Genomic DNA, 27,404 nt, shown 5'->3' on the forward strand with positions numbered 1-27,404 from the left:
AATGTTTAAAAATATTGCTCAGGTCAAAGAAAATATGCCTGTTTGAGACCTTTACTTTAAAAATTCTACTGGTAAAATGGTGTATTTTGGCTAATATCAGTGCTCAATTACCCACCACAAGAAAATACATAGTATTCTGCAAGCAAGCTACTTTCTGAGTTTTTTTGTTTGTTTGGTTTTTTTAACCTAACACTTTCCTGAACAGTCTAAAAGCCTCCATTTATATAGTTACTGCCAAAGTTTCGAACAGTGGGCTTCCTGGAAATACCCTATTCGTATGGTTACTCTTACTACCTGCTCTAGGGTCACTCCCTTCCTAACACCTATTACCCACTGCTTGTCCTAGAAAGCAGGACCAGGTCAGGCATCTAACAGAAAACAAATCCCACCACTCTTTCCTATCATCAATCCTGCTCTTCCTGAGGGGTAACATTTCCTGAACTTTGTATCAAGCAGTTCAATTAGCCTTGATTTCTCCCTCTTCTTTCCTCCCTCCCTCTTAAATATAGACACATCATATGAGTGTGCACACACTCACACCAGACAGGTTTTCTTCTGACTTTCAGTCTTTTGCACAATCACACCTTCACCTCTGTACAACCAGATACACAGAAACAAAGCCAATACTAATGATCTGAAAGTGGAAAAGTAGTGGTATCCTTTTAAAAGGGAAAATAAAGACCATTTTAAACGGAAATAAGTATCATCAAATTTCTAATACCCTAACCAAGAGCCCATATAGCTATTTTCTTTCAATTTTTGTGGTTTTATAGTTTTACTGTTTTACTAGTGCTAGAATAAAATTATCTTTTATTGCAAATGCATTTCAAATACATTGAGTATTAAAATAGGTTTTTCAGGTAAATAATAAGTGAATTCCAACTTCCAAACAACCAGTTTATGAAGAAACTTAAATTTCAATTGTTTTAATTTATGGATTTTCTTTACTAGAAGGATGACAGTGCATCCAATATGCAATTTAAGACATGTTTTCCTAGTTTAGTCTACTGCATTGCTTTACTCTGAATGAAGAATCCAGGGTTCAACTTTCTCCATTTTTCAGTTTAATGCGACAGAAGGTATTTCAGAAATGCAAGACCAACAGACTTAAACAAGGCCGAATAATCCAGTGAGGTATCACTGCTGGGCTATATTTTATTCAAAATAAGGTTGGAAACAATACTGACTTTAGCTTTGGAACATGTTATGTCCCAACTTACTGCCTGGCTAATTTTAGGGAAGCAACTGAACCTCTCCAATTTTCTATTTATTTATTTTTTACTACTCAGAGCTCTATTTCCATTTACCTTTGAAAACCAACTTACCGAAGATTCACTATCACGAATGAGGAAATCACCTTCATGCCCTCTTTCATTTAATGCCATTTCTGCTTGATGCCTGGTGACCTTCCCATAATACCATGGATTGCCAGCAAATTTTCCAGTGAGTGAAGGCCTAATGTAATCACATTGCGGAGGTGATGGTTCCAAACCTGAGGTTAATGGATTATTCTGCATAATGGTAACATAGTTTTTTGGCACCAGACCAACCATTCCATTGATCTTCCTGCATTTCCACCATTCAGGGTCATTTTCAGGTTTTTCAATAACATCCATTACATCTCCTTTCTCAAAATTAAGTTCTTCATCATTGGACGAACTGAATGGGTAAAGAGCCTGTACCACATGCAACACTTGCCCAGTATTTAGGTTATTGACAACTGCTGCTAATTTCTCTGACAGGGAACCCACATGGTCACCCAAAGGACTGTCGCCTTCCTCAGTTACATAGTTTGAAGGGAACCATCCAACTTGTCCATTGTAGCTACCCCGCCACCACCCATCACTGCATTTCTCCATGACAATAACCTTTGTCCCTTTTATCAATGATAATTCATCTTCTCTCTCTGCCATGTAGTTAAATTTCACATAAGCAGGCATATTGAGGTCATAGAGGCGTTCCCCTGGGTCAACAAAGCTTTCATCAGCAGGAGATGCAGAATCTGGCACACTAGGTTTTCTTTTCACTTTTCCAATGCCTGTTGGTATAAAAAAGAGTAATAAGAGATTATAAGACAATGATAACCGAAAAACCCAATTCATTCATTATTAAAAAATATCCTCAACTCTGTAGTTCTTTTAAGCCTTTAAAGTTAGATAACAAATTTCTTTCTTCTTTTTTTCCCCTTTCTTTTTACATCTCCATGACTTGTTTATAACTGGAGGTTTGTACCTTTTGACTTCCTTCATAAATTCTCTTTTCATAACCAAACATGTAAATGAAGTTATTGTATGACAGTTTACCTTCTCATCTTTTCTCTCACCAAAGGTGCTGAAATAATTGTGTAACATAATGACAGTTTTCCTAAATTAACAAGAATTCTTCCAAATGTAAATATAGATTATTTCTCTCACATCTACAACATAAGTAATGAAGGCTCCACCAAACCCATATTATTGTTTTATTTTATTAATCTTGATTCTACAATTAGCTGTACTGAAATAGAACAACAAATTACAACTTGATATGCAATATAAAATTGTAGTTATGTCTGGGTACTCCTTCCATTTGCTTTCTTAGTTCCCAGATCCATGTTTCCCTATTTACCTCATTATGTTTATTTTAAAATAATATATTATTTACTTGTTTGTTTCCCTCACACTATTCACAAGTATGCTCCTAAAGGACAGGATTTTTTTTTTACTTTGTTCACAAATATCACACCAAGAATCTTAGACAATGTTTAGTACATGGTAGATGCCTAATATATATTTGTTGAAAGAAGTGGGAAAAGCACCAAAGAATATTATCACCCTAAATATATGCTACATCAACTTTGGTCATGCATTTTCACTGCTGATCATTTCTTACACATAATTTTGTGTTGTGTTTTTACTGACAGAACTGAGGCATTTAAAAAGTTTCTCAAACCTTCTATCTTAAAACTCTTTATTACCCTCTTTTTCTTCATGCAAGTTTTCAACCTCCGATCCTTCTGGGTTCTTAAATACCATTGTTCCTGCTGCTTTTGGGACTCTTGACCATCCTTGCTTTCCTCCTTCTTATTCCCTTCTACTGTCTAAAATCAAACTCAGACCACTTCTATTCCAAAATAAAGTTACTTCAACTCTGCTACTCCTCTTGAACTACACCATTCTTTAAAGAGGTGTCTCCCTGGGGTGCCTGGGTGGCGCAGTTAGATAAGTGCCACGACTTCGGTTCAGGTCATGATTTCGCCATTCGTGGATTCGAGCCCCATGTCGGGCTCTGTGCTGACAGCTCAGAGCCTAGAACCTGCTTCAGATTCTGTGTCTCCCTCTCTCTCTGCCCCTGCCCCTGCTCGCACTCTGTCTCTCTCTCAAAAAAGAAAGAAACATTTAAAAAAATTGTTAAAAAGGTGTTTTTTCCTTCAACTTAAAAAAATTTTTTTTAATGTTTATTTTTGAGACAGAGACAGAACACAAGCAGGGGAAGGGCAGAGAGAGGCAGGGAGACACAGAATCCAAAGCAGGCTCCAGACTTTGAGCTGTCAGCACAGGACTGACACGGGGCGCGATCCCAGGAACCATGAGATCATGACCTGAGCTGAAGTCGGATGCTTAACTGACTGAGCCACCCAGGTGCCCCTCCTTCAACTTCTTTACCACTCAAGCACTCATTCCCTAACTCCTTATGATCTGGTCCTTTAATCTTTACCATTCTACAAAAACCACTCATTAAACCATTCTTATAAAAACTGTGTCATTTCTTTACTGCCAAATCAGTACCTTTTTAGAGTCCTCATTCTTTTCAAACTCTTTATGTGGCAACTAAGATCACAGATTACTCTCTCTACTGTTGTCTCTTTTAACTTCCCTAAAAGCCTCCTGCATTCCCTAGTGACTAAATATTCTTGTGTGCATCTGTCCGGGCTCCTCTAAACCTTGTTATAAAATTGCATCATACTTGTTTCTTGAAGACAGAAAACTAGAAAACTAGATCTTGGTACCTTTGTATCTCCAGTGCCCACACTAGTAATAGGAACAAAGTGAATGTTTGCTGAATGAAAAAGCGAATGATTTCTTATAGTTGAAAAGTGTTTCCCAAGATACAGTGCCTGGACTTCCACTCTACTTCAAAGAAATCTTATACTTTCATCTTCCACAACTTCTATATAGAAAGCTCCAAGGTCTCTTTGCAGTTTTAAGCTCTTTCTGGAATTCAAGCACCACAATTCAGACATTGCTATACATCTACCAGATTGTACTCTTAGCACCTCAAGTACAGCACTCTTTTCCAAATGAAACTAGCCTCTCCCATACCCATAAATCAACTCCCTCCCTCCCAACTTCCTTACTTGTGGTATTCATGATATCCTGAAAAATCCTCACATCAGAGATTTCTGACAGAATAGGGAATTAATTCTAGGGCTCCATCCATCCAAAAAACTAATTAATGAGCTGGCAGATACTGTCAGAATAAACTTCTGCAGCACTCTGGAATCTAGTAAAAAAAAAAAGAACTTAGAAAAACCTTACAAAAACTAGGGCAAGGCTTAGTGAAAAAAGCTGCTGCTCTGAAGTAAGAGAATGCTGTGGCATTTCAAATTGCCTGCCCACAATGGCTTTGAGGACAGCAACTGGCACTTCTAATGCCAGAGGGAGCTTATTCTCAAAGAATTGTGATTGTGAGTTTCAACCTGTCTGGCAGCCACGTGAAGGACTGGCACAATGGCTTGCCTTGGTTTCACTGGACCTGGAACATTCCCATTCTTTTACTGAAATCATTTAATTGATGCAGCACGTTGGGGTAAGGGACAACGACCAGGATAAGGAACAGACAGACTGAAGGAAGGAAAAGACAGAACAGCACCTTCAGAGGCCACACACGACAAAGAATACAGACTTTACAAAAACAGTTTAGGGAAGTCACTAAACAAGCAAACAACAACGCACAATTAGAAGCAACATCAAACCCTAGGAAGGGGGTAGAATCTGATACTAGAAAACTGTCAACCAAGAATTCTATAATTAGCAAAACTGCTGTTTAGAAATGAAGGAGAAATTAAGACACTCCTACATAAACAAAAATTGAAGGAGTTTGTCACACTAGACTTGTGCTACAAGAAATGCTAAATAAAGTCCTCCAGGCTAAAATGAAAAGACACTGAAAAGTAACCTGAAGCCATATGAGGAAATAAAGAACAACAGTAAAGGTAGCTCCATTCATAAATATAAAAGCCAGTAGTATTAGACTTTTGACTTGTACATCCTTTTTTCCTATATGATTTAAGATACAAATGTAGAAAATAGTAATTTCAAATCTAGGTAAATGGGCACACAATGTATAAAAATGGAACTACAAAGGAATAGTTTTGCATACCAGCTAAATTTCCATTAATTCAAACTTGACTGCTAAAAAGTTAAGATGTTAATGGTAATCCTCACGGTAATCACTAAGGAAATACTAAAACATATATAAGAAAAGAAATGAGAAGGGAAAATGGTACATCAGAAAAAAAAATCAATTATAAAACAAGACAGTAATACAGGAAATGAGGAGAGAAAAGGCTTAAGACCTGTAGAAAATAAAGAGCAAAACAGCAGAAGGCCTTCCTTATGGGTAATTACTTTAAACATAAATGAATTAAAATACTGGATTAAAGGGACAGACACTGGCAGAATGGATTTAAAAATAAGATCCAACTCTATGCTATCTATAAGCACTCACTTTAGATCCAGAGATACAGACAGGTTGGAAAATGAAAGGATGGAAAAAGATGGTCCATGACAATGGTAACCAAAAGAGAGCTGGGGTGGCACAGCTGTCTGTTAGTATCAGACAACACAGACTTCAAGACAAAAGTTGTTACAGAAGATGAAGACAGACATTATATATTGATAAAAGGGTCAATCCATCAAGAAAACATAGTAATTACAAATATTATACATGCCTAACAAGAGAACCCCAAGACATACAAAGCAAAAACTGACAGAATTAAAGAAAGAAACTGACAGTTCTACAATATAGAGACTTTTTTAAAAGCACAAGAATGCAAAAATCATGGCACTAAACAGACTGCATAAAGGACACTTATTTACAATATGAGAGCTGAAACAAAAAAGGCAGAGCATCACCTTGTTCAACCTCAGCTGACAACATGTGCATCAGGCAACTCAAAATTTCTGCCACTCTGCACAAGTCCACAAAGGCATCACAACTATCGATTTGAGGGCTTATAAATAAGTTTTAACAAGGAGCCCAATTCACAAATATGGAATCTGCAAAAACAGGGTTAATCTATACTAGCAAACAATATAGCAGCATATTAACAGAAGTGTACATCATGATAAAGGGTGATTTGTCCCAGGAATGTAAGAGTAGTTCAACACATGAAAATCAACATTATATACTACATTAATACAACAGAGGGAAAAAACCCACATGATCGTCTCAACTGATACAGAAAAAGCAATGGATAAAATCTAACATCCTTTCACGATAAAGAGTATCAGCAAACTAGGAATATAAGGCAATTTCCTCAATATCATAAAGGGCATCTATTTAAAAAAACCTACAGTTAACAACACACTCAATGGTAAAAGACTGAAAGCTAAGATCAAGAACAAGACATGGATGCCCTTTCACCCACCTCTATTCAACACTGTACTAGAAGTGCTAGCCAGGGCAATTAGGCAAGAGAATGAAATAAAAGACATCCAAACCAGAAAGGAAGAAGTAAAATCATCTTTATTTGCAGATGACATAACCATATACAGAGAATATCCTAAAAAAATCCACACACAAAAAATGTTACATTAAACAAATTTAGCAGAGTTGCAAGATACAAAATCAACACACAAAAACCAGTTGTATTTCTGCACAGCAGCAGTGAACAATCTGAAGAGGAAATTGAGGAAACAATTCCATTTATAATGGCATTAAGAATAAAATACATAGGTTAAATTTATTAATCAAGGAGATACAAGACCAGTATACTGAACACTACAAAGTACTGCTGAAAGAAATTAAAGTAGACTAAATAAATGGTAAGACATTCTGTATTATGGACTTGAAGGCTTAATAGTTTTACATGGCAATAACTAACCAACGTGATCCACAGCTTCCATGTAATCCTTACCAAAGTTCCAATACTTTTTACAGAAATGAAAATGCTGATTCTAAAATTCATATGGAATTGCAAGGGACACCAAATAACCAAAACAATCTTTAAAAATGAAAATAAAACAGAAGGATTCACACTTCCCAATTTCAAAACTTACTACTCAGCCAAAGTATTCAAAACAGTATGGTACTGGCACAAAAGGACAGACATATAGACCAACAGAACAGAAGTGAGAGCCCTGAGATAAATTCCTACATCTGTGGTCAACTATTTTCAACAAGGGTGCCAAGGCCATTTATGGGGGAAAGAATAGTCTCTTTAACAAATGGTGCAAGGAGAAACGGATATCTACATGCTAAAGAATGAAGTTAGACTCCTATTTCACAAACAAAAATTAACTCAAAATGGATAAAATACTCAAATATAAGAGTTAAAACTTTAAAATCCTCCAAAGAAAACACAGAGGAAAATCTTCATGACCTGTGTATTAGCAATGAATTCTTAGATTTGACCCCAAAAGCATAAGCAATAATAAATAAATAGGGCACCTGGGTGGCTCAGTTGTTAAGCATCCTACTTCGGCTCAGGTCATGATCTCACAGTTCATGAGTTCGAGTTTCACATTGGGTGAGCATGAGCCCCGCTTTGGGTAAAGCATGAGCCCCAGGTGAGCCCCATTTCTCTCTCTCTCTGCCCCTTGCTCACTTGTGCTCTCTTTCTTAAATAAACAAATAAATAAATAAATATTACAGTCTATATCCAGAACATCTAAAGAACTTAGAACCTAGCAACAAAAAGAACCTATTTCGACAATGGACAAAACACTTGAACAAACATTTCCCCAACAAAGATATACAAATGCCCAAAAAGCACATGAAAAGATGTTCAACATCATTAGTCATTAGAGAAATACAAATCAAAACCAAAATGAAATACCACTTCACACCAATTAGGATAGCTATAACCAAACCAAACCAACAAAAAAGGAAAATAACAAGTGTTGGTGAGGATATGGGAAAACTGGAACCCTTCTTACACTGTTGATCAAAGTATAAAATGTTACAACTGCTGTGGAAAACAACGTAATGGTTCTTCACAATGTTAAAAACATAATTACCATATGATCCAGTAATTCCACTCCTAGGTATATACTCAAAAGAACTGAAAACAGATATTCCAATACTTGTACCCAAATGTTCATAGCTTCCCTATACACAATAACCAAAAGGTAGAAACAACCCAAGTGTCCATCAACAGATTAATGGATAAACAAAACACAGTACATACCCATTTAATGGAATATTATTCAGCCATAAAAGGAATGAAGCACTGATATATGCTACAACAGATAAACCTCAAAAACAGAAGGCCAAGTGAAAGAAACTAGACACAAGATAACATATTTTATGATTCCATTTACATGAAATAGCCAGAATGTAAATCCAGACAGACAGCAAGCAGATTATCAATTACCATGGGATAAAGAGATAGGGTAATGGGTAGTGACCGCTTAATGGGAATGGGTTTTTTTTTTTGGGGGGGGGGGGGGGGAGTCATAAAAATGGTTTGGAACTAGATATGATGGTTGCACAACACACTTTAAAAAGATTCATTTTGTTATATGATTTATACCTCATACAAATTTTCTTTCTTAAAAAGATTCCTGCATCAAATCCTTATTCCCTTTCTGCCAACACTTTCTATTCCCACTATTTGCACACTATTTCAGGCCCATTTTGTTGTGCTTGAGTCTTCAATACCCTCTAAACTAGTTTCCTTACTAATCCAATCTGTCCCACTTCTACCCATCATCCATCTAACTGTAAATATAGTTGCAATCAGATGATATTATTGCTCAAAAGCCAACAGTGGCTCTTCATACCTATCAAATTAAGAGAAGTACTCTTCCTAGAATCTATAGCCCTCTCCAGAATGTCCTCACCCTTCCTTTCTAGGCTTATGGTACAGAGTAATGAAAACAGCATCGACTTTATATGAGCCTTTGGGTTCAAATCCCAGCTATACCACTTACTGTGGAAACTTGAGCAAATGATTTCATTTTTCTGTGTTTAGAAATGGAGAAAACACCACTTACCATGATAGTGTTGTAAGAAGTGAATAAAATAAGGTAAAGTAAGAGCACAGTACAGATATAAATGTTAAATAAAAGATTCTTCCCATAATGCCCTGCAATTATCCTGTATCTTTCTTCTGCATGTTGCTGCCCAGTTCTCCCAGTACCATTTGCTAAAGAGACGGTCTTTTTTCCACTGGATACTCTTTCCTGCTTTGTCAAAGATCAGTTGGCCATTCATTTGTAGGTCCAATTCTGGGTTCTCTATTCTGTTCCACTGGTCTATGTGTCTGTTTTTGTGCCAATACCATACTGTCTTGATGATTACAGCTTTGTGTAGTAAAGGCTAAAGTCTGGGATTGTGATGCTGCTGCTTTGGTTTTCTTTTTCAGTATTACTTTGGCTATTCGGGGTCTTTTGTGGTTCCATATGAATTTTAGGAATGTTTGTTCTAGCTTTGATAAACTATCCTAAATCTTAATAAAAATGGGTCACTTAAGTCCCCTGAATAAATAACATTTCAATCTTCCTTTGCCTTATTTGCTAGTTTCTTCCCAAAACCTTATTAAAACTTCTCCCTATCAAAAACTTACCCATTCAAGAAGTGCCATTTCAAATTATTTTATTCATTTCCCATGTTATGTTTTCCAACATACTTCATTTCCCACCATCATCCGCCAATGATGTAAGCTCTCCTTTTTAAAGCACCCAGCACCCTGTACTTCTGAGGTACTTGTATGACAGCATACAAGTCTTTTAAGCTCATCTATTAGTCATCAGCTTCCGGAAAGGAGCATTCCATGTCTCAATAATCTTCTGCATTTCCTATGCTATTTAGAACTGTGTGCATACCAGATACTCAATAAACGTTTGCTACATTGATTAAAATTGAAGAGTGATATATATCCAAATTTTAAACTTGAAGCTAAAGGCTAGTTTCAAAATGATTTTTTTTTAATTCTGAAAAAGATGTCTAAGACTAATTATACACTGTCAAAAAAAGAATGAAGAATTTTTGGACAGACTCATGGAAAACACTGAAAACAACCTATTTTAATCTCAGAGGCCAGAAATATTTCAGGGAAAAAACCATAAGCTTAGAATATTTGTTTTTCTATGCAACACAAAACCCTCTGTCTCTCTTGTGAGCATTTCTTCAACCTCACACTAATGCTACAGGCATATAAGCGCTTCAGTACCCAAAAAAACTCATGCTCTTGAAAGACTCTGTGCCTTTGCCCACAATGTATTTTATTTCAAACACTTGCCACCCTCATTCCTCAAGACTCAAACAAGGTATCTTCTTCTCACTGGAAATTTTCCCTCTCTCCCCAAAACAGAACAGATATATTTCTCCTTTGTGGCATTACTGCTCTTTGTAAATATTTTTACCACAATGTTCAACCCTCTATATACCCATATTTATTTCTTTGAGATCAAACACCATGTTTTTAATCACCTACTTCCACAGTCTGGCCCATATTAAGTGTTCTATTAATGTTCATCATGGGAATGACTGACAAATGTATGTATAATCGAAAGCTTGCCTTTTCCCCCCTCTGCTTCCAACTCTTTGGGAAGAACCTGTTTATTATTGCCCTCTCTCTCTATTTGCTAAAAAATGGTCCTTCCGATTTCTTGTTAACAATGAGAAAATGCATGGAAAAGTACTTTACAAAATTATACAAATGTAAATATCAGTTTCTCTTAATTTCTCAACTATGTTATAATCAGCAATAATAAGATCATTCCACAATAAGCAAGCTCCCTCAGATCAAGGTATTACCTTTTCTAAATTCTTCTCAACTTCATAGTTAGTCCTACACAATCCTCCTAATCTTAGTCTCTTTTGTGTCAAATCCTACTAATCCATTGCTTATCTGACTCTAATTCTTCCTCTACTCTTTAGTCATAATGGGTACAACTAGGAAAAGTCTAATGAAACCCTAAATTTAAATTTTAGTCCTGCTATTTACTGGTCAATTTGATCTTGGTCAAGTTATTTAATTTTCTTTAAACTCCAGTTTCCTGGTTTGTGAAATGGTGGTGTGTGGTAAATACCTACTGCATGAATAAAAAAAAAAAAAAATTTTTTTTTTAAGTTTATATGTAAAGCACTCAGCACAGTGCATAGCACATGGCAGGCACTCCATTAATCAATAGTAGTTATTACTCCTAGTGCTTCTGGCACTTAATTTTTCAAAAACACTTATATATTTATTATTGCATTTTATAACTAGACCTGGCCAGAGTTGGAAGGGAATGCTCAGGTCTCAGCACTAAGGATGTGCACAATTCTGAGGCAGTCATTTTTGATGTGGGAAACAAAGGCAGAAGGAAATGGCAGATAAAATTAAATTTCCTTATAACCTGCAGCCTACTGACAAATACTTGAGGCTGGCAGAGTAAAAAAACATTTCTCCAGGAACTCCCTACTATCTTAACGTTAATGCTTTGCTAAAAAGAACAATGCTAGCTTGACAAAAAACAAACAAACAAACAAAAAACCCTAGGCCTCCAGTATCCTTTGAGTCTTCTTTAGCAGAAGAAAATCTCTTTGGAAACGCCCTTTTGACTTTACCTCCCCCAACTCCCAAGTATATAACCAGTCACGGTCCCAGGGCAGCTCTTTCTGCCCACAGGTCCAGTCCCCGTGCCTTAATAAGACCACCTTTTTGCACTAAAGACATCTTCAAGAGTACTTTCTTGGCCATCAGCTCCAAACCCTGCCACCACTCCAAAACTTTATCAATTTTTATCATTAGCTTTTTTAAAAATAAAACCAAAAGTATTGGTATAGCTTCCAATCTTCCCCTCACTCTTACCCACTGGTCTTACTTCTTTCCTCCTATAGTACTGTTTCTTGGCCAAAACAATGTATTATTAACAAAGTTTTTAAGAATCTAATTTTTAAGAATCTAGTTGAGCATTGTGAATATTCCAGTCACATGACAACTGTCCTCTTCCTAAGGCAAATCTTTGTACCCATAACTACGTTTATGTAACCTGGTTTGCAGATCCTTGATACTGCAATACTGGATGCCAGTATTTGGAAGCATCTAAGTTTTCTCAATACCACAGTTCAAGTATGTATCTATCCAAAGTGGACAACTATGTCACATGTTTTATTTGGCCAGCACACACACACATGAAGTAGCTATTTGCATCCTTTCACTTGAACTGCAAAGATCTGAATTAATGTTATCATGAACTGCATTGAAATTCTTTAGCACCCACATTATCACAGCAGCTCTTGATAAGTCTTTTACTGATATAAAATCCTGCCAAGCCAGGTTCTCAGCAATCTTTTTAATTCCTTTTAAAATTTTTACTTTGGGGAGCCTGGGTGGCTCAGTCAAGTTGGGCATCCAGCTTCGGATCATGATCTCACGAGCTTATGGGTTCGAGCCCCGTGTCAGGCTCTGTGTTGACAGCTTAGAGCCTAGAGCTTGCTTCGAATTCTGGGTCTCCGTCTCTCTCTGCCCCTGCCCCGTTCATGCACTGTCTGTCTCTCTCTCAAAAATAAACATTAAAAACAATTTTAAGTAACTAAAAATTTTAAATTAGTTCAAATTAGAATTTTACATTAATGTCTGTCCCGATTCACCTTGTTTATTTCTCAGTTTTTACGTTTCAAACGTATATCTGAACCCAATGTATTATTTTTCCAGCATTAGCTCTTCTTTATTTTAAGCATGTCACTTTTCCTCCATCTAAATCACTGACTAAATAAATGTTCAATAAAAGGAAGCTGAAGAAAGTACTACTGATCCTTCTAATTCTTTAAGGAACTATATAGTTCTGTTCTTATGTTCCTACTTCTTCAAAACTAGTTCTCTTTCCCTCATGGATTTCCCCCTGATTTCTATCACACGTAAAACTCATCAGTGGTTTACCAGGATTATAAGACTTTCGGAATTAGAAGGGACTTCCCAGGATCATCTAGTCTTGCCTAACTCTCTCCTTCACAAATAAGGAATAAGAAATCAGGGAAGTTTAGTTATATACCTTCAACCACATGGCTAAGTAAGGGGTACATTTGGGAGCACAACTAGGGAATTCTAAATACATATAAATGGTGTTCTTTTCATTACAAGTTTATCTGACAGAGAGAGAGAAAAAAGTGCATGTGCCCATGAGCAGGGAAGGGACAGAGAGAGAAGGAGAGAGAGAGAGAGGGAGAGAGAGATTGAGAGAGAGAGACTGAGAGAGAGAGAGAGAGAGAGAGAGAGAGACAGGGAGAGAGAAAGAATCCCAAGCAGGCTCCACACTATCAGTACAAAACCCAACTTGGGGCTCAATCCCATGAACTGTGAGATCATGACCTGAGCTTAAATCAAGAGTCCGATGCTTAACCAACTGAGCTGCCCAAGCACCTTTCCCATTACAAATTTTACTTAAATTTTTGTATTTTTATCTGTTCATTTCATCTATATGAAATAAAATAAATTATTGTTTTTGATTATTCTGTTTTACCTAAAATCCTGAGCCCTCTTTTTTTATTCTAGCCACCACACAAAGATACACTGTATCTTCTACTGCAAAGCAAAATAAATTCAAGCTTTGGCTTGCTGCAGGTAATGAGAAAAGGAATACCTTGGTTATAAACCCTGACCCTCAGTCTACAAACGTTTTTAAGATTATCAACTTTCTAAGACAAAAGAGTAAATGATGATGTTATTATTGAATTGATAGTATATAATGAATCACCATCTTAATGATACAATATATTCTTTTTATACCATTTCTATAGTTGATTTATGGTCAACATCATTTACGACCAAACTGAGACATGAAATCCACTGTATTATCAATATTAAATAACCACTACCATCTACCTCCTCACCATGTTAAGTTCCATGAGAGTTAGTATTAGTTTTTCATTCTATAATTTTTATCTGGCTTGCAGTTGGCTCTCAAGAAAAATATGTTGATAAATGAATGAATAAATAAGCTTTCTAAAAGGAAAACTAATCCAAAAAGTGGATCTAAAAATGTATTAACTTCCCAAAAAGTAAACAAAGGAGATCTATTCCAGAAGGATTCACTTGGCCACCAAAGTTAACTGAAGAAACAAATGAGTCTTAATAGTACAATTACAGTATTCTTTTCAACAAAGTACTTGCTCCTTTTCCATTTTGCCCTTTCCCTGAAATCTCTCAACAGGTTACTCTTTGTTTCCCTAGATTCCTTATGCATAAGAAACTTCTACAACAACTCCTCTGTTCATTTTTCTAGAAACACCAAGCAAATGTTCAAAGAGATCAAATCAAGTTCACTATTGTAAGATCATAAAAAGGCCATCAGCAAATATACACATTAGGCTCTTATAAGTTAGTATTAGTATTACTTTATAAAATGAACTCAAAAACAATCCCAATAATTCACCATGCTTTTCAGTATTTTCATTTTCTTTGGATGCAGCTGCTCTCCAACTCATTTCAAAATATAAAATCTCACATTTACCAAAATAGCAGCTTCTAGCAATCTTACATTGATTAAATCAAAACATTCCTTTTACTGCTGCTTTATTCAATATTATTTTCTACACTGTTTCTCTAAAATCTAGGTAAAAGGTACTAAAACAATATCATGTTAATTCAAATATTGAGGCTGAAGGAACTTGCTCACCTAATCCGTTCGTTTCTTCACATTTTTAATATGTTTACAATTTAACACTTCAAATGTCTATGCTAAGTTCAAAGTTACCAAATTAAAACTGCAAACTCATTTATATCCTTTTCCTACTTATTATTTAAACATTGGAACTAAAGCATTTTAAAACTATTTTACTTATCAAGTCAAAACTAATATTTTATGAAGTATCACCATTTAGCTTATGTATCATAGACAATACAAAGCACCAGCCTATTATATAAATGCACCTGGTTCTCTCCATACAGTATTTCTTTAAATTCACTAAAGTGAAATATCTAACTCAAAAACTACAAGAAAAGTATGGATTTAATAAACAGATGAACTTACTGAAAAAATCTTTAAAGACGTTTAACCAATCCATTTTGAATAAAAACCCGTGTTCTCTTTTGTCAGTCTGTTAACACAGCTCAGGATAATTTCAGTGAGCTTCCTGGTCTGTTCTGCAACACTGAAACTCCCCACACCCAATCCATGTGACTTGGCCCACACCCAGGGAATAGAAAGCCTTTCTGAGGCTTCTCTCCTTCCAAAACTCTTTCCCCTCTGAACTAAAACAGAACCTGTAAAACAAGTATATCATCATGGCCACAAATGTTACCTTATTATTCAGCCTTATTTTGGAAGAAGCTTTAAAGCATGTATTTTCAGTAGTTGAAAATATATTCATGAATTCACGCTTTCCTTTGTTTTCTCCTTTTCTTTCTTAACTTTCAAACAAAGTCTCCACCAGCATAATCATTGTCAAACAAAACCATTAACTACATGGGACATTTAAGTTACCAAAAAGGGGGTTAGAAATACAAAGAGAGGGGCGCCTGGGTGGCGCAGTCGGTTAAGCGTCCGACTTCAGCCAGGTCACGATCTCGCGGTCCGTGAGTTCGAGCCCCGCATCAGGCTCTGGGCTGATGGCTCGGAGCCTGGAGCCTGTTTCCGATTCTGTGTCTCCCTCTCTCTCTGCCCCTCCCCCCTTCATGCTCTGTCTCTCTCTGTCCCAAAAATAAATAAAAAACGTTGAAAAAAAAATTAAAAAAAAAAAAAAAAAAAAAAGAAATACAAAGAGAAGGCAATCTGATACAAAAGGTGGATATACATCATTATAAAGGAGAACTAAAAATCATTAATATAAAACAAATGCTTTCAAGTACCCTGCAATATAGGCAGCAATAAATGTAATATAGTAATAAAGTTAACAGAGATATCCTAGAACTTAAAGTCTTGCCAAAATTATCTTAATAATATCAGAAAATAGTATACAAGGTTTCCCAGGAGTGTTAACAAATAATAAAAATTCTATCTAGTTAGGCTTTTTATATACATATATAAAATTGTTTTTTTTTTTTAATGTCTATTTATTGAGAGAGAGAGAGCATGAGCAGGGAAGGGGCAGAGAGAGAGGAAGAGAGAGAATCCCATGCAAGCTCCATACTGCCAGCACAGAGCCCCATGCAGGACTGGAACTCATGAAACAGGAGATCATGATCTGAACTGAAATCAAGAATCGGACACTCAACAGACTGAGCCACCCAGGTGCCCCTATCTAGTTGGGCTTTATAAATTTATATGCAATAGTATCTAAAAGTGGGATATTTTTCTTCTTTGCTCTATGATATTAAGGTTTTTCGCAATCTTTTGTTTACACATCTGCTCTAGTCCCAGGATATCAGTATCCTTTAAAAAGGAACAAAAAAGTCTATCTAGGTGTAGCCCTAGTCCTTTCTGTGTCTTCATCACTATGAGGCATACTTTCTTGATAGAAGTTACCTTAATTTTCCCCAATACTTCTGATCTACATGCTTTAAGTAAATGTCCAATATTTACAAAATCAGAAGTATTCCTGATTCTAACTCTGGTGTCTTCAGCTAGTCAAGGAAAGTCTTCTGATTTTGTCTTCCACTTAAAAAACGAATACTAAAAACTAATAAAGGTGCCTGGGTGGCTCAGTCAGTTGAGTGTCCGACTCTTGATTTCTGCTCAAGTCATGATCTCATGGTTCATGAGTTCCAGCCCCACATGGGGCTCTGCGCATGGGATCAAGCCCTGTAATGGGCTCTGCACAGAGTGTGGAGCCTGCTTGAGACTGACTCCCCCCGCCCCTCTCTCTCTCACTCCCCGCCCCTGCTTGTGCTCTCTAAAATTAAAAAAAACCTTAATTAAAAAAAACTAATAATAATGGTCTCATTTGTAAAACCTTAAAATCATAATAAAAGGTAACCTCAGATACACAGTTAAAAGTTACGGTGAAAATTCAGATTAATAACTCGTTATTAAACTACCTTTAGAATACTGGAAATGTTATTATCACACAAACCAATATTCTAACATTTTATATTTACTTTGAGTTATACTATATTTTAGTTTTTGCTATTTGTCTTCTATTGCTGATAACTGAAAGAACACTCTAGTCTAGAATAACAATTATGTTTAAGAAATAAAATATAAAGCAGTTAGTCAATAATATTTCATATTTGTTAATCATGCCACATTATTCCCAAACTATCTCTGCAAGGAAAAATTTTACTTTCTCTTCTACATATAGACAAAGGACCACTAAGTAACAGCATGTTTGCCTGAATACCAAAAATGAAATTCTGTCCCTCCCAATTCCTTCCTGTCAGCTAAGGAGAGTTTAAATTAAAAGAAAAAAGAGGCCAGTCCTCATCTGTGCATATTTCCTTCCTATCAGCTCAGCCAAGCCCAGTGTGAAATGGGTTCCATTATCTCTGGTCCTAATGGAGGGCTAGTAAAAACAAACTACAGTTAGAGGCAAAAAAGAAAAACAAAATAGGAAAGACATCAGTTTGGTATATGCTAATCTACAGTAATGATTCACAATTTAAAACTCTCATCAAATGGAAGAATAAAATGATGGTTTGTTTTTGAGAGCAAAATTCGAAATGTAAGCTATTAAAGGTTAAAATACAGCAATATGCCAAGTTAAATAAGTTGCCTTAACGCCATGGAAGCAATTCTAAATCTCCCTCATTTATCCTTGTCTCACTTAAATGCAGAATCTACCTACACTCCAACAGGCACTCATGGTTCAAGGAGTACAGGCTAGAAGTCAGTTCTGCTATTTAGCACCACTCTGGTTTGGCCCTTGAACATCAGCTAGATTTATAGAAAATACCCACTAACACTTATGACCTTTAACAGTCTTCTGACTTGAATACCTGCTACAAGCCAAACTTACCTGGCCTACCTGAAATTCTAGTCCTGGTCTTCTCTGGTCAATTCTGCCCAATGCTGCCAAAATTCTGTACAAAAAACCAAGCTCTAGCATCCATTTAAAAGAATGTATTGTTGGGGTGCCTGGGTAGCTCAGTCAGTTAAGCATCTGACTTAGGCTCATGTCATGATCTCGTTCATGGTCTGTGAGTTCAAGCCTCGCGTTGGGCTCTGTGCTGACAGCTCGGAGACTGGAGCCTGCTTCAGATTCTGTGTCTCCCTCTCTCTCTGTCCCTCCCCCATTCATGCTCTTGTCTCTCTCTCAAAAATAAATACAAATTAAAAGAAACTATTAAAAAAAAAAAAGTATTGTTGGTGTTTTAATACAAAATAACTTACCTAAGGTATCCTTTAGGTTTTTTACAATAGATGCTTTCCGAGCACTGTTTTTCCTTTCCACATAGTTAGAAGGCACAAAACCCGTTTTATTCATGGAGTTTCGAACTCGCCACCAGGATTTAGAGTCATCCAGAAGCCATAATCTCTCATTCTTCTTAATGTCCAGCTCTTGTTCTTGTTGGGCCACATAATCAAATTTGGCTATTACCACCACTTCTTCTGCCATCTTTCAGCAGCTTCAGCACTGTAACCACATAGAAAACATTTTTTATGAGGTTTAATTAATTAGTAGTAGTATACATGCTTTTCAAATGAGATACACCAAAACCCTAAGAGCCCTGAAAGGATTAAAGGAAAAATATGAAAAAACACAAAAAAAACAGGCAATACTAATACTAATCAAAACAAAACTAGTGTAGCTATATTAATAACACACAAAAGGACTTTAAGGCAAACCATTACCAGTAATAAAGAAGTTCACTACAAAAACTAGTTCAATACATAATAGAAGATGTTATGAAATATATTTAACAGCTAAACTTATATGTACCTATTAACATAGTTCCAAAATAGATTGATAGAACCACAGGAAAAGTAGACAACTCCATTATCACAGAGGACAATTTTTAACATACTCATCTCAGTATAAATCAAGGAGACAAAAAAAAATTAGTAAGGCTAGGTAAGAACTGACATCAAGGGGTGGCTGGGTGGCTCAGTGGTTAAGCACCAGACTCTTGATTTCAGCTCAGGTCACAATCTCACAGCTTGTGGGATGGAGCCCCATGAGGGGATCCATGCTTGATAGCGCAGGGCCTGCTTCCTATTATCTCTTTCCCTCTGCCTCTTCCCTGCTTGTACATGTGCACTCTCTCTCTCTCAAAATAAACTTAAAAAAAAAAAAAAAAAAGAACTGACAGCAAAACTATTAATCTGATCTAATAAACATACACATATATTACTTCCAAAGATAATACAAATGGAATAAACATACAAATTGATCAAATGTTAGGCAATAGAGAAAGTCCCAGTAACTTTCAAGTACTTGGTATCCTACAACCATATTCTCTGACAACCATAACAAAAAGAGCTTTTTAAAAACCTCCTGTTTGGAAACTTCTAAAACTTTATGAGTCAAAGAAGAAATTATAATAGAATTGTGAAAATATTTAGAGAAGTAAAGTAATAAAAAGACTACATAGCCAATCTGTGGGATGCAGCAAAAGGACTATATATAGAGAAATCCTAGTTGTAAATAGTTACATCAGAAAAATCAGAAAATCTTAAATTAATGAACTGAGCATCTGTCTTAAGCAGTTAGAAAAGTAAAATATAAAGTAGAAAAAATGAAGTAATACAAATAAAAGTAGAATTTAATGAAACAGAAAACAATGTTATAGGAGAAAGGCTCAATAGAATACAAAGGTAGTTCTTTGCCATGACTAAAAATGGACATAGTTTGGCAAGACTGATAAATGAATAAAGGAAAAACATACCCAAATACCAAGAATGAAAAGGGAGTCCTAATTATGGATGCTTCAGACATTCAAAACACCTGGCAATACTATAAGCAACTTTATTAATAAATCTGAAAACTAAAATGTGCAAATTTATAGAAAAATAAAAACTAAAAAGGTACTAGCATTCAATCTTAGTCATTAAGAAACCTTCCCATAATGAACATCCTGATGTTCATTAAAACCACACAGTTTTATAGGCAAGTTCTATTAAAATACAAGGAATTGTAATTCCAATTTACACAAACTCTTTCAGAAAAAAGAAAGGAAATTTACAAGTCTAACTCACTCTTGAACTTACTAGTTCAGCTCCCTACTTTCTTCAGAGAGATTATCATACATGAAAAGCTATCTCTGGCTTAGCAAGCAAATAAATTAAGCTTTTGGGTTTGGATATTGAATAGCATTCTCCTTTCTCAACAATGAAGCAAGTTGTTCAATGTTCTCAAAGAAATGCATTTTAATCTAGAATTCAACATTCACTAGCATTCAAGTGTAGATAGTTTTGTGTTTATAAGGTAGATACTTTTTGGGGGGCAATGCAAGGCCTCAAAACCTACCATATATTCTTTGGAAAGAATGACTCAAGTATGTAAAGCAGTGAAATAACTAATAATGCTAAAATAAGAGGATGATGTGGTATTAAAAAAACAATGAACAGGGAGAAATCAGAAAAATCAATTTGTATTCCTGCAACTTTTCTGTATGAAATTACTTCACTTCCAAATAAGTTACAACCAAGTCTAAATAATTACTAGCACATGATGCAAAAATATACAGCAATGAGTGATAAATTTTCTGAGGCAATAAAAAGCAGAGGATTTTTTTTTTTCGGGCATACTTAAGCACTGACTCTGATTCCTTCCCTGTGGGAACCTGCATGTGCGCACGCACGTGCGTGCGCACGTACACACACACACACACACACCCTTATAATTAATCTATAAATTTAATGAAATTTAATTGTAGGTCCCAGTGGAATTTATTTTGAAATGTGACAAACCAAGTTTAAAATTTACTTAGAAGAGTAATCATATAAAACCGGCAAATGATATTTTATTAAATTTAAGAGTTGGTGTGATGGCACTGTAGGTTGTATACCCAGAACTTTCTCATTTCCTCACAATATCTCAATTATCCTTCTAATTGTCACCTCACTATTATTGTTTTAGCCATGCAATTGGGGAGGACTGACTCTAGCTTCAAAGCTCTATTTGGGTTAATCAAAGTCATTCCTTCCCATCAAAAGGATAATAATAAGGGAATTCTATAAACACTCCACACACATAAATTTGACAACTTAGAGGAAATGGACCAATTCTTCAAAAAATACAAATTATCAAAACACACTCATTATGAACTATATAATTTGAATAGCCCCATAACTATTCAGGAAATTAAATTCATAATATAAAACTTTACCCCCCAAAAGAAATCTTCAGGTCCAGATGACTTCACTCAAGAAATCTACCAATTATTTAAAAAACTTAGACCAGTTCTACATTATCTCTTCTAGGAAATAGTAGAGGGAGAAATATTTCCCAATTTATCTTTGAAGTTGGTATTACCCTGATGTCAAAACTAGACAACAACAGTATGAAAAAATGACCAACCAATATCCCTCATTAATATAGATGCAAATATCCTTAAAAAATATATAAGCAAGTGGAATTCAGCAGTATATAAAAAGAATTAATATGCCATGATCCAGCAGGGTTTTTTCCAGGGATACAAAGCTGGTTCAATATTCAAATATTAAACAGTATAATTCACATTAACAAGCCAAGAAAAATCATATGAGCATATTACTCAATGCAGAAAAAGCATCTGACAAATTCAATACCCATGATAAAAGTTCTCAGAAAAACAGAAATAGAAGGGAACTTCCTCAACTTGATAAATGGGATCTACAAAAAACCTACAGCTAACAACATACTTAATGGTTAAAGACAGATACCTTCCTCCTACAATCAAGAACAAGGTAAAGATATCCACTCTCACTACTCTTATTCAACAAAGTGTTGTAAGTTTTAGCCAGTTCAGCAAGGCAAGTAAAGGATATAAACAACACACAGATGAGAAAAGAAGAAATAAAACTCTCCTTATCTGCAGAGGACATGACTGATAACACAGATTCTAAGAAAGCTACCCAAAAAACCCAAAAAAAACAAAAACAAAAAAACTCCATCCCAGTACTAACTAGTGAATTCAGCAAGGTCACAGGACACAAGATCAACATGCAAAAATCAACTGTATTTCTATATTCTATGAAGGAACACATGGACACCAAAATCAAAAATGCAATACCATTGGGGTGCCTTGGTGGCTCAGTTGGTTGAGCTTCAGACTTTGGCTCAGGTCATGATCTCACGGTCTGGGAGTTTGAGCCCCGTGTTGGGCTCTGTGCTGACAGCTCAGAGCCTGAAGCCTGCTTCAGATTCTGTCTCCCCCTCTCTCTCTGACCCTGCCCCATTCATGCTCTGTCTCAAAAATAAATAAACGTTAAAAAAAAAATTTTTTTAAATGTGATACCATTTATAATTACTAAAAATGGGAAAAAATGAAAGCGGTACAAAGCTAATAAAACATGAAGGAGACTATATGTTGAAAACTATAAAATGCAGATGAAAGAAATTAAAGAAAATCTAAAAGTGTTTTTGAAATGGAAGACACAGAGTAAGGACACTAATTTTTCCCAAATTGATACACAGGTTTACATAATTCTTATCAAAGTCCCAGCAAAATTTTTTTGCTTATATACACAGTATTATTCTATAATTTGGATGGAAGGGCAAAATAACTAGAATAAGCTAAAACATTTCTTGAAGTCAATATAAAATGATTTGGGGAAACTTATTATATAGATGTAATAGTCAAGTTGTATAATATCAGCAAAGAAATAGACACGTATAACAATGGAAAAGAGAGTCCAGAAACAGACCCACAACAAATATGCCCAACTGGATTTTGATCAGGTATAAAAATTAATTCACTGGCTGGGATATGGGGGAGTTTTCTCAACAAATGTTGCTAAAGCAAAAGGACATTAATAGCCACCACCCAACCCCTAGCAAAAAAGTACAACACCTAATCTCACATCTTATACAAACACTAACTCAAAATGAATGACAACCTTAGATGTAAAACTATGAAATTTTAAGAAAAATATATCAGGATACAGAGCTAGGCAAAGAGTTCTTAGACTTGACACCACAAGCAAGATCCATAGAAGGAAAAACTCAACAATAGAAAAACAGAAGTAGAAAATGAACAAAAGACATGAAGAGACATTCACTGAAGAAGATATATAGATGGCAAATAAGGACATAAAAAGATGTTCATCATCATTAGCTCTTAAGAAAATGCAAATTAAAACCACATTGAAATGTCACACACACCTACCAGAATGGCTAAATTAAAACAGTAACAATACCAAATGTTGATAAAGATATGTTGAAACTGAATCACTCATACACTGCTGATGAGAATATGTTAAATGATACAGATGCTCTGAAAAACAGCTTGGCAGCTTCTTGTAAAACAAAACATGCAACTACCACACAACCAAGCAACTGTACTCCAGGGCATTTATCCCAAAGAAATGAAGTCTTACATTCACACAAAAACTTTTACCTAAATACAAAACAACTTTATTTGTAATAGCCCCAAATGGTAAACCACTCTTGTCCTTCAACAAGAGAATGGTTAAATAAACTGTGGTACATTCCATACCATGGAATATAATTCAGCAATAAAAAGGGGAAAAAAATAACTGATATATGCAATAACCTGAATGTAACTCCAGGGAATTATGCTGAGTGACCAAAAAAAAACCCAAATTAACAAAAACCAAAACCCAAAAAACACCAATCCCAAAGTTACACACTGTGTAACTCCATTTATAGGATATTCTTGAAATGACAAATCTATAGCAATGGTGAAGAGATTAATGACTGCCTAGGGTTAAGAAGGGAATGGGAATTGGGAGGGAAGTGGGGGTGGTTTTAAAAGAGCAACATCAGGGATTCTTGTGATGAAAATGTGTATCTTGACTATATAAATATTCATATATTGAATGTTATACTGTACTATACTTCTGCCAGATGTCACCATTGGGAGAAACTAAGTAAAGGAGACACTGGATCTCTCAGTAAGTTGTAAGATTTCTTATGACTGCATATGGATCTATAATTATCTCAAAATTAAAAGTTAAAAATAAAATACATTGATTAGAGATGAAAAAGCAAAACAAAAAATATAGAAATAATATTTTCACACTCCTGATGTAAGGAAGTCTTTTATTACCATGATTCCAGTATTAGAAACTACAAAATGAAATTTAAACTTTTTTACAGCAAAGGACAGTACCTACTGCTGCTGTAACAGATTATCATAAACTTAGTGACTTAAATTACCTTACAGCTCTGAAGGTCAGAAGTATGAAATGGGTCTTATGAGCTAAAATCAAAGTGTCAGCAGAGTTGTGTTCTTTCTGGTGGCTGCAGGGGAAAATCTACTCCTTGCCATTTCCAGCTTCTAGAAGCTGCCTGCATTCCTTGGCTCATGACTGCACCACTCTGGTCTTTAGTGTGATCCTCACATCTATTCTGCTCACTTTAACCTTTCTGCCTCCCTCTCATAAACACCTTTATAATTTACAGTGGCCCCATAAAGGTAATCCAAAATAATCTCCCCATCTCAAAATCCTTAACATATGCAAAGTCTCTTTAACTATATAAGGTGACATATTCGCAGGTTCTGGACATTAGAATGTGTACATCTTTCAGGAGCCTTTATTCTACCTACCACCAACATCAAAAAACAAAGTTAAGAAACTAAGTTTAAAAACTGGCAAAGAACAGGGGCGCCTGGGTGGCTCAGTTGGTTAAGCATCTGACTTCAGTTCAGGTCATGATCTCACAGTTTGTGAGTTCGAGCCCCGCGTCAGGCTCTGAGCTGTCAGCACAGAGCCTGAAGCCTGAAGCCTACTTTGGATTCTGTGTTTCCCTCTCTCTCTCTGCCCCTGCTCCTCCACCACTCTGTCTCTCTCTCTCAAAAATAAACATTTTTTTTTAATTGGCAAAGAACAAAAAAGCAATTATGGAAAAGAAAGGAGTCAAAAAGTACTGTAAAAGATCCACTTGAATGTCCTTATATAAAGAAATGAAAACTAAAATTGAGGCATTAGTCTTTACCTATCAGAGTAACAGAAAATAGCCCAAGTTTATTCAAAGCTCCCCGGAATGTACAAAATATGCCTTCTACTACTTACTGGAATTGTAACTAAAAATTGATATAAAGGTTGTATCTTTTAATTATGGACATTTTCAACACATACATAGTAAGGAATAGTATAACGAACCCCCCACCTATCACCCAACTTCAATTATCAATATTCTGCCTTTGTGGTTTATTTATCCCCCCAATTTTTGGTGGGAGTGTGGAAATCCTATGATCTCACCTATAAGTACTAAGAGATAACACATACCCCATAAAAATTAGCAACTAATCAAGGGGCTTTTACCTTTTCTGCCATGGGCCTTCACCCCATAGCAAAAAGAAAGTTAAGTCTAGTAAAACCTATTACTCCTACTCAGAATAAGGTTTTAAATGCATAAAAATACAGAAGATTGCAAATACAATAAACTATATTGAAATTCAGCTATCAACATATTTTTTTAAAACTTGTGCCGTTAAAAGCACCTCCAATGATTCTTTCATTTCACTCAGTTTTGCTAAGTGTATTTAAATAAAAAAAAAAAATTTATAGTTGGTTTGAACCAGGATCTAAACTAAATCTGTATACTGCACTTTGGTTAATGTTTTAAATCTCCTTAATCTATATGACACAGTTCTCTTTCCCCACTATTTCCATGCCATTTATTTGTTGAAGAACCTGGCTTCATTTGTTCTAGAGCACTTCCCACATTGTGGATTCGACTGAGGTGCATCCTCATGGTGTTCCTTTATCTTCCCTATCTCCTATAAATTGGTAATTTTATCTAGAGGCTTTACTCCCCTGACCCACCCCAGGTTCTATTATTGTTTTTGCAGGAATACTTCAGAGATACTCATGTGTACTTATTGGCATAAAACTGGAGGCACCCTATATCTGGTTGATGTTTAAAATGAATGGTGGATTCATAGTATCAAACTGATTCACCTATCATCAAGCTCCCCATCAAACCTTTACCTAATGGTTTTATCAGCCATTGATGATCACTGCCCAGATCTACTATCTCCAAAATGATGATTTGCTAGCTCAACCTGCTTTAGGAAACTGTGAATGTTTTACTAAGAACATTTATGATTACGCTAATATACAGACCCTAACAGGAAAGACAGAATATATGCTTCTGTGTGGTTAGAACACCAACTGGATATAGTAGGAATATCTGCCCTTTGTCTTTGACATAAATCTTTCCAGTCATGTGTCTTTTTAACTTGGTTATTACATTTTAGGTACAAAAGTTTTCAAGAAAAACTTCACAATAATTGTCAAAATTTTAAATGCACATTTCTTTGAATCAGCAACCTACATACTACAGGAAAAAACAATGCAAGTATTTAAAGTTATGTAGAATGTTTGCTGTTTCACTGCTATGAAAAAGAAGGAATGAAATGTACACCAAGGGGCACCTGGCTGGCTCAGTCAGAAAAGCATGCAACTCTGGATCCTGGGATTGTAAATTTGAGCCTCATGTTATGTGTAGAGATTGCTTAAGGATAAAATCTTTAGGGGAGCCTGGCTGGCTCAGTTGGTTGGGTATCTGACTTCGGCTCAGGTCATGATCTCACAGTCCTTGAGTTCGAGCCCCGCGTGGGGTGGTGCTGACAGGTTTGAGTCTGGAGCCTGCTTCAGATTCTGTCTCTCTCTCTCTCTGCCCCTCCCCCACTCACGCTCTCTCAAAAATATATAAAAACATTTTTAAAAATTAAAAAAATAATAAAATAAAATAAAATAAAACCTTAAAAAAAAAAAAAAAAGAAATGCACATCAAGAGTGTCTATAAAGTACTGGTATGGTAAAATGGCCAATAAATATTAAGTAAAAATGCAAATTCCAAAACAAGAGGATTATAATTCTACTTTGAAAAAAATTCCAATTACAGATGTTTGTATAGGCATTAAAAAGTTCTGGGAGGGGGAGGCCTGGATGCCCTTAGTCAGTTGAGCACTTTGGCTCAGGTCATGATCTCGCCGTTTGTAAATTTGAGCCCTACATCGGGCTCTCTGCTGTCAGTTTAGAGCCTGTTCCAGATCCTCCGTCCCGTCTCTCTGCCCCTCCCCTGCTCATGAGCCTGTGTGCTCTCTCTCTCTTCCTCTCTCTCTCTCTCAAAAATATACAAAAAACAAAAGTTCTGGGAGGATATATTGCAAGCTGTAAAAGTGATAGCCTCAGTCAGTGAGTGGTAAGGTGGGTAAAACTTAGTCCGTACGCCACAGATCTGTGTGGTTTGAATACATATTACTTTATTTTTTCATG

The 27,404-nt window shown here is 35.8% G+C and overlaps 1 protein-coding gene across 6 annotated transcripts in view; it reads right to left on the reverse strand.

Moving 5' to 3' along the window:
• The window catches only part of NCK1 (NCK adaptor protein 1), an 85,787-nt gene that overhangs the window by 1,583 nt on the left and 56,800 nt on the right, over positions 1-27,404 (reverse strand). For 5 of the 6 annotated variants that reach the window (XM_060638739.3, XM_060638738.3, XM_060638741.3 and 2 more), the window contains exons 2-3: positions 18,402-18,645; positions 1,326-2,038 (exon numbers count right to left, since the gene is read on the reverse strand). In XM_060638739.3, coding sequence (XP_060494722.1) covers positions 1,326-2,038; positions 18,402-18,627 — 939 coding nt within the window. In that variant the 5' untranslated portion in view covers positions 18,628-18,645. Of the gene's footprint in view, positions 1-1,325; positions 2,039-15,164; positions 15,587-18,401; positions 18,646-27,404 lie in introns of those variants that run through there. The other variant, XM_060638743.3, reaches the window with a different exon arrangement.

Source organism: Panthera onca, chromosome C2 (genome assembly GCF_046562875.1).
Source record: "Panthera onca isolate mPanOnc1 chromosome C2, mPanOnc1 haplotype 2, whole genome shotgun sequence".
Taxonomy (NCBI): Eukaryota; Metazoa; Chordata; class Mammalia; order Carnivora; family Felidae; genus Panthera; species Panthera onca.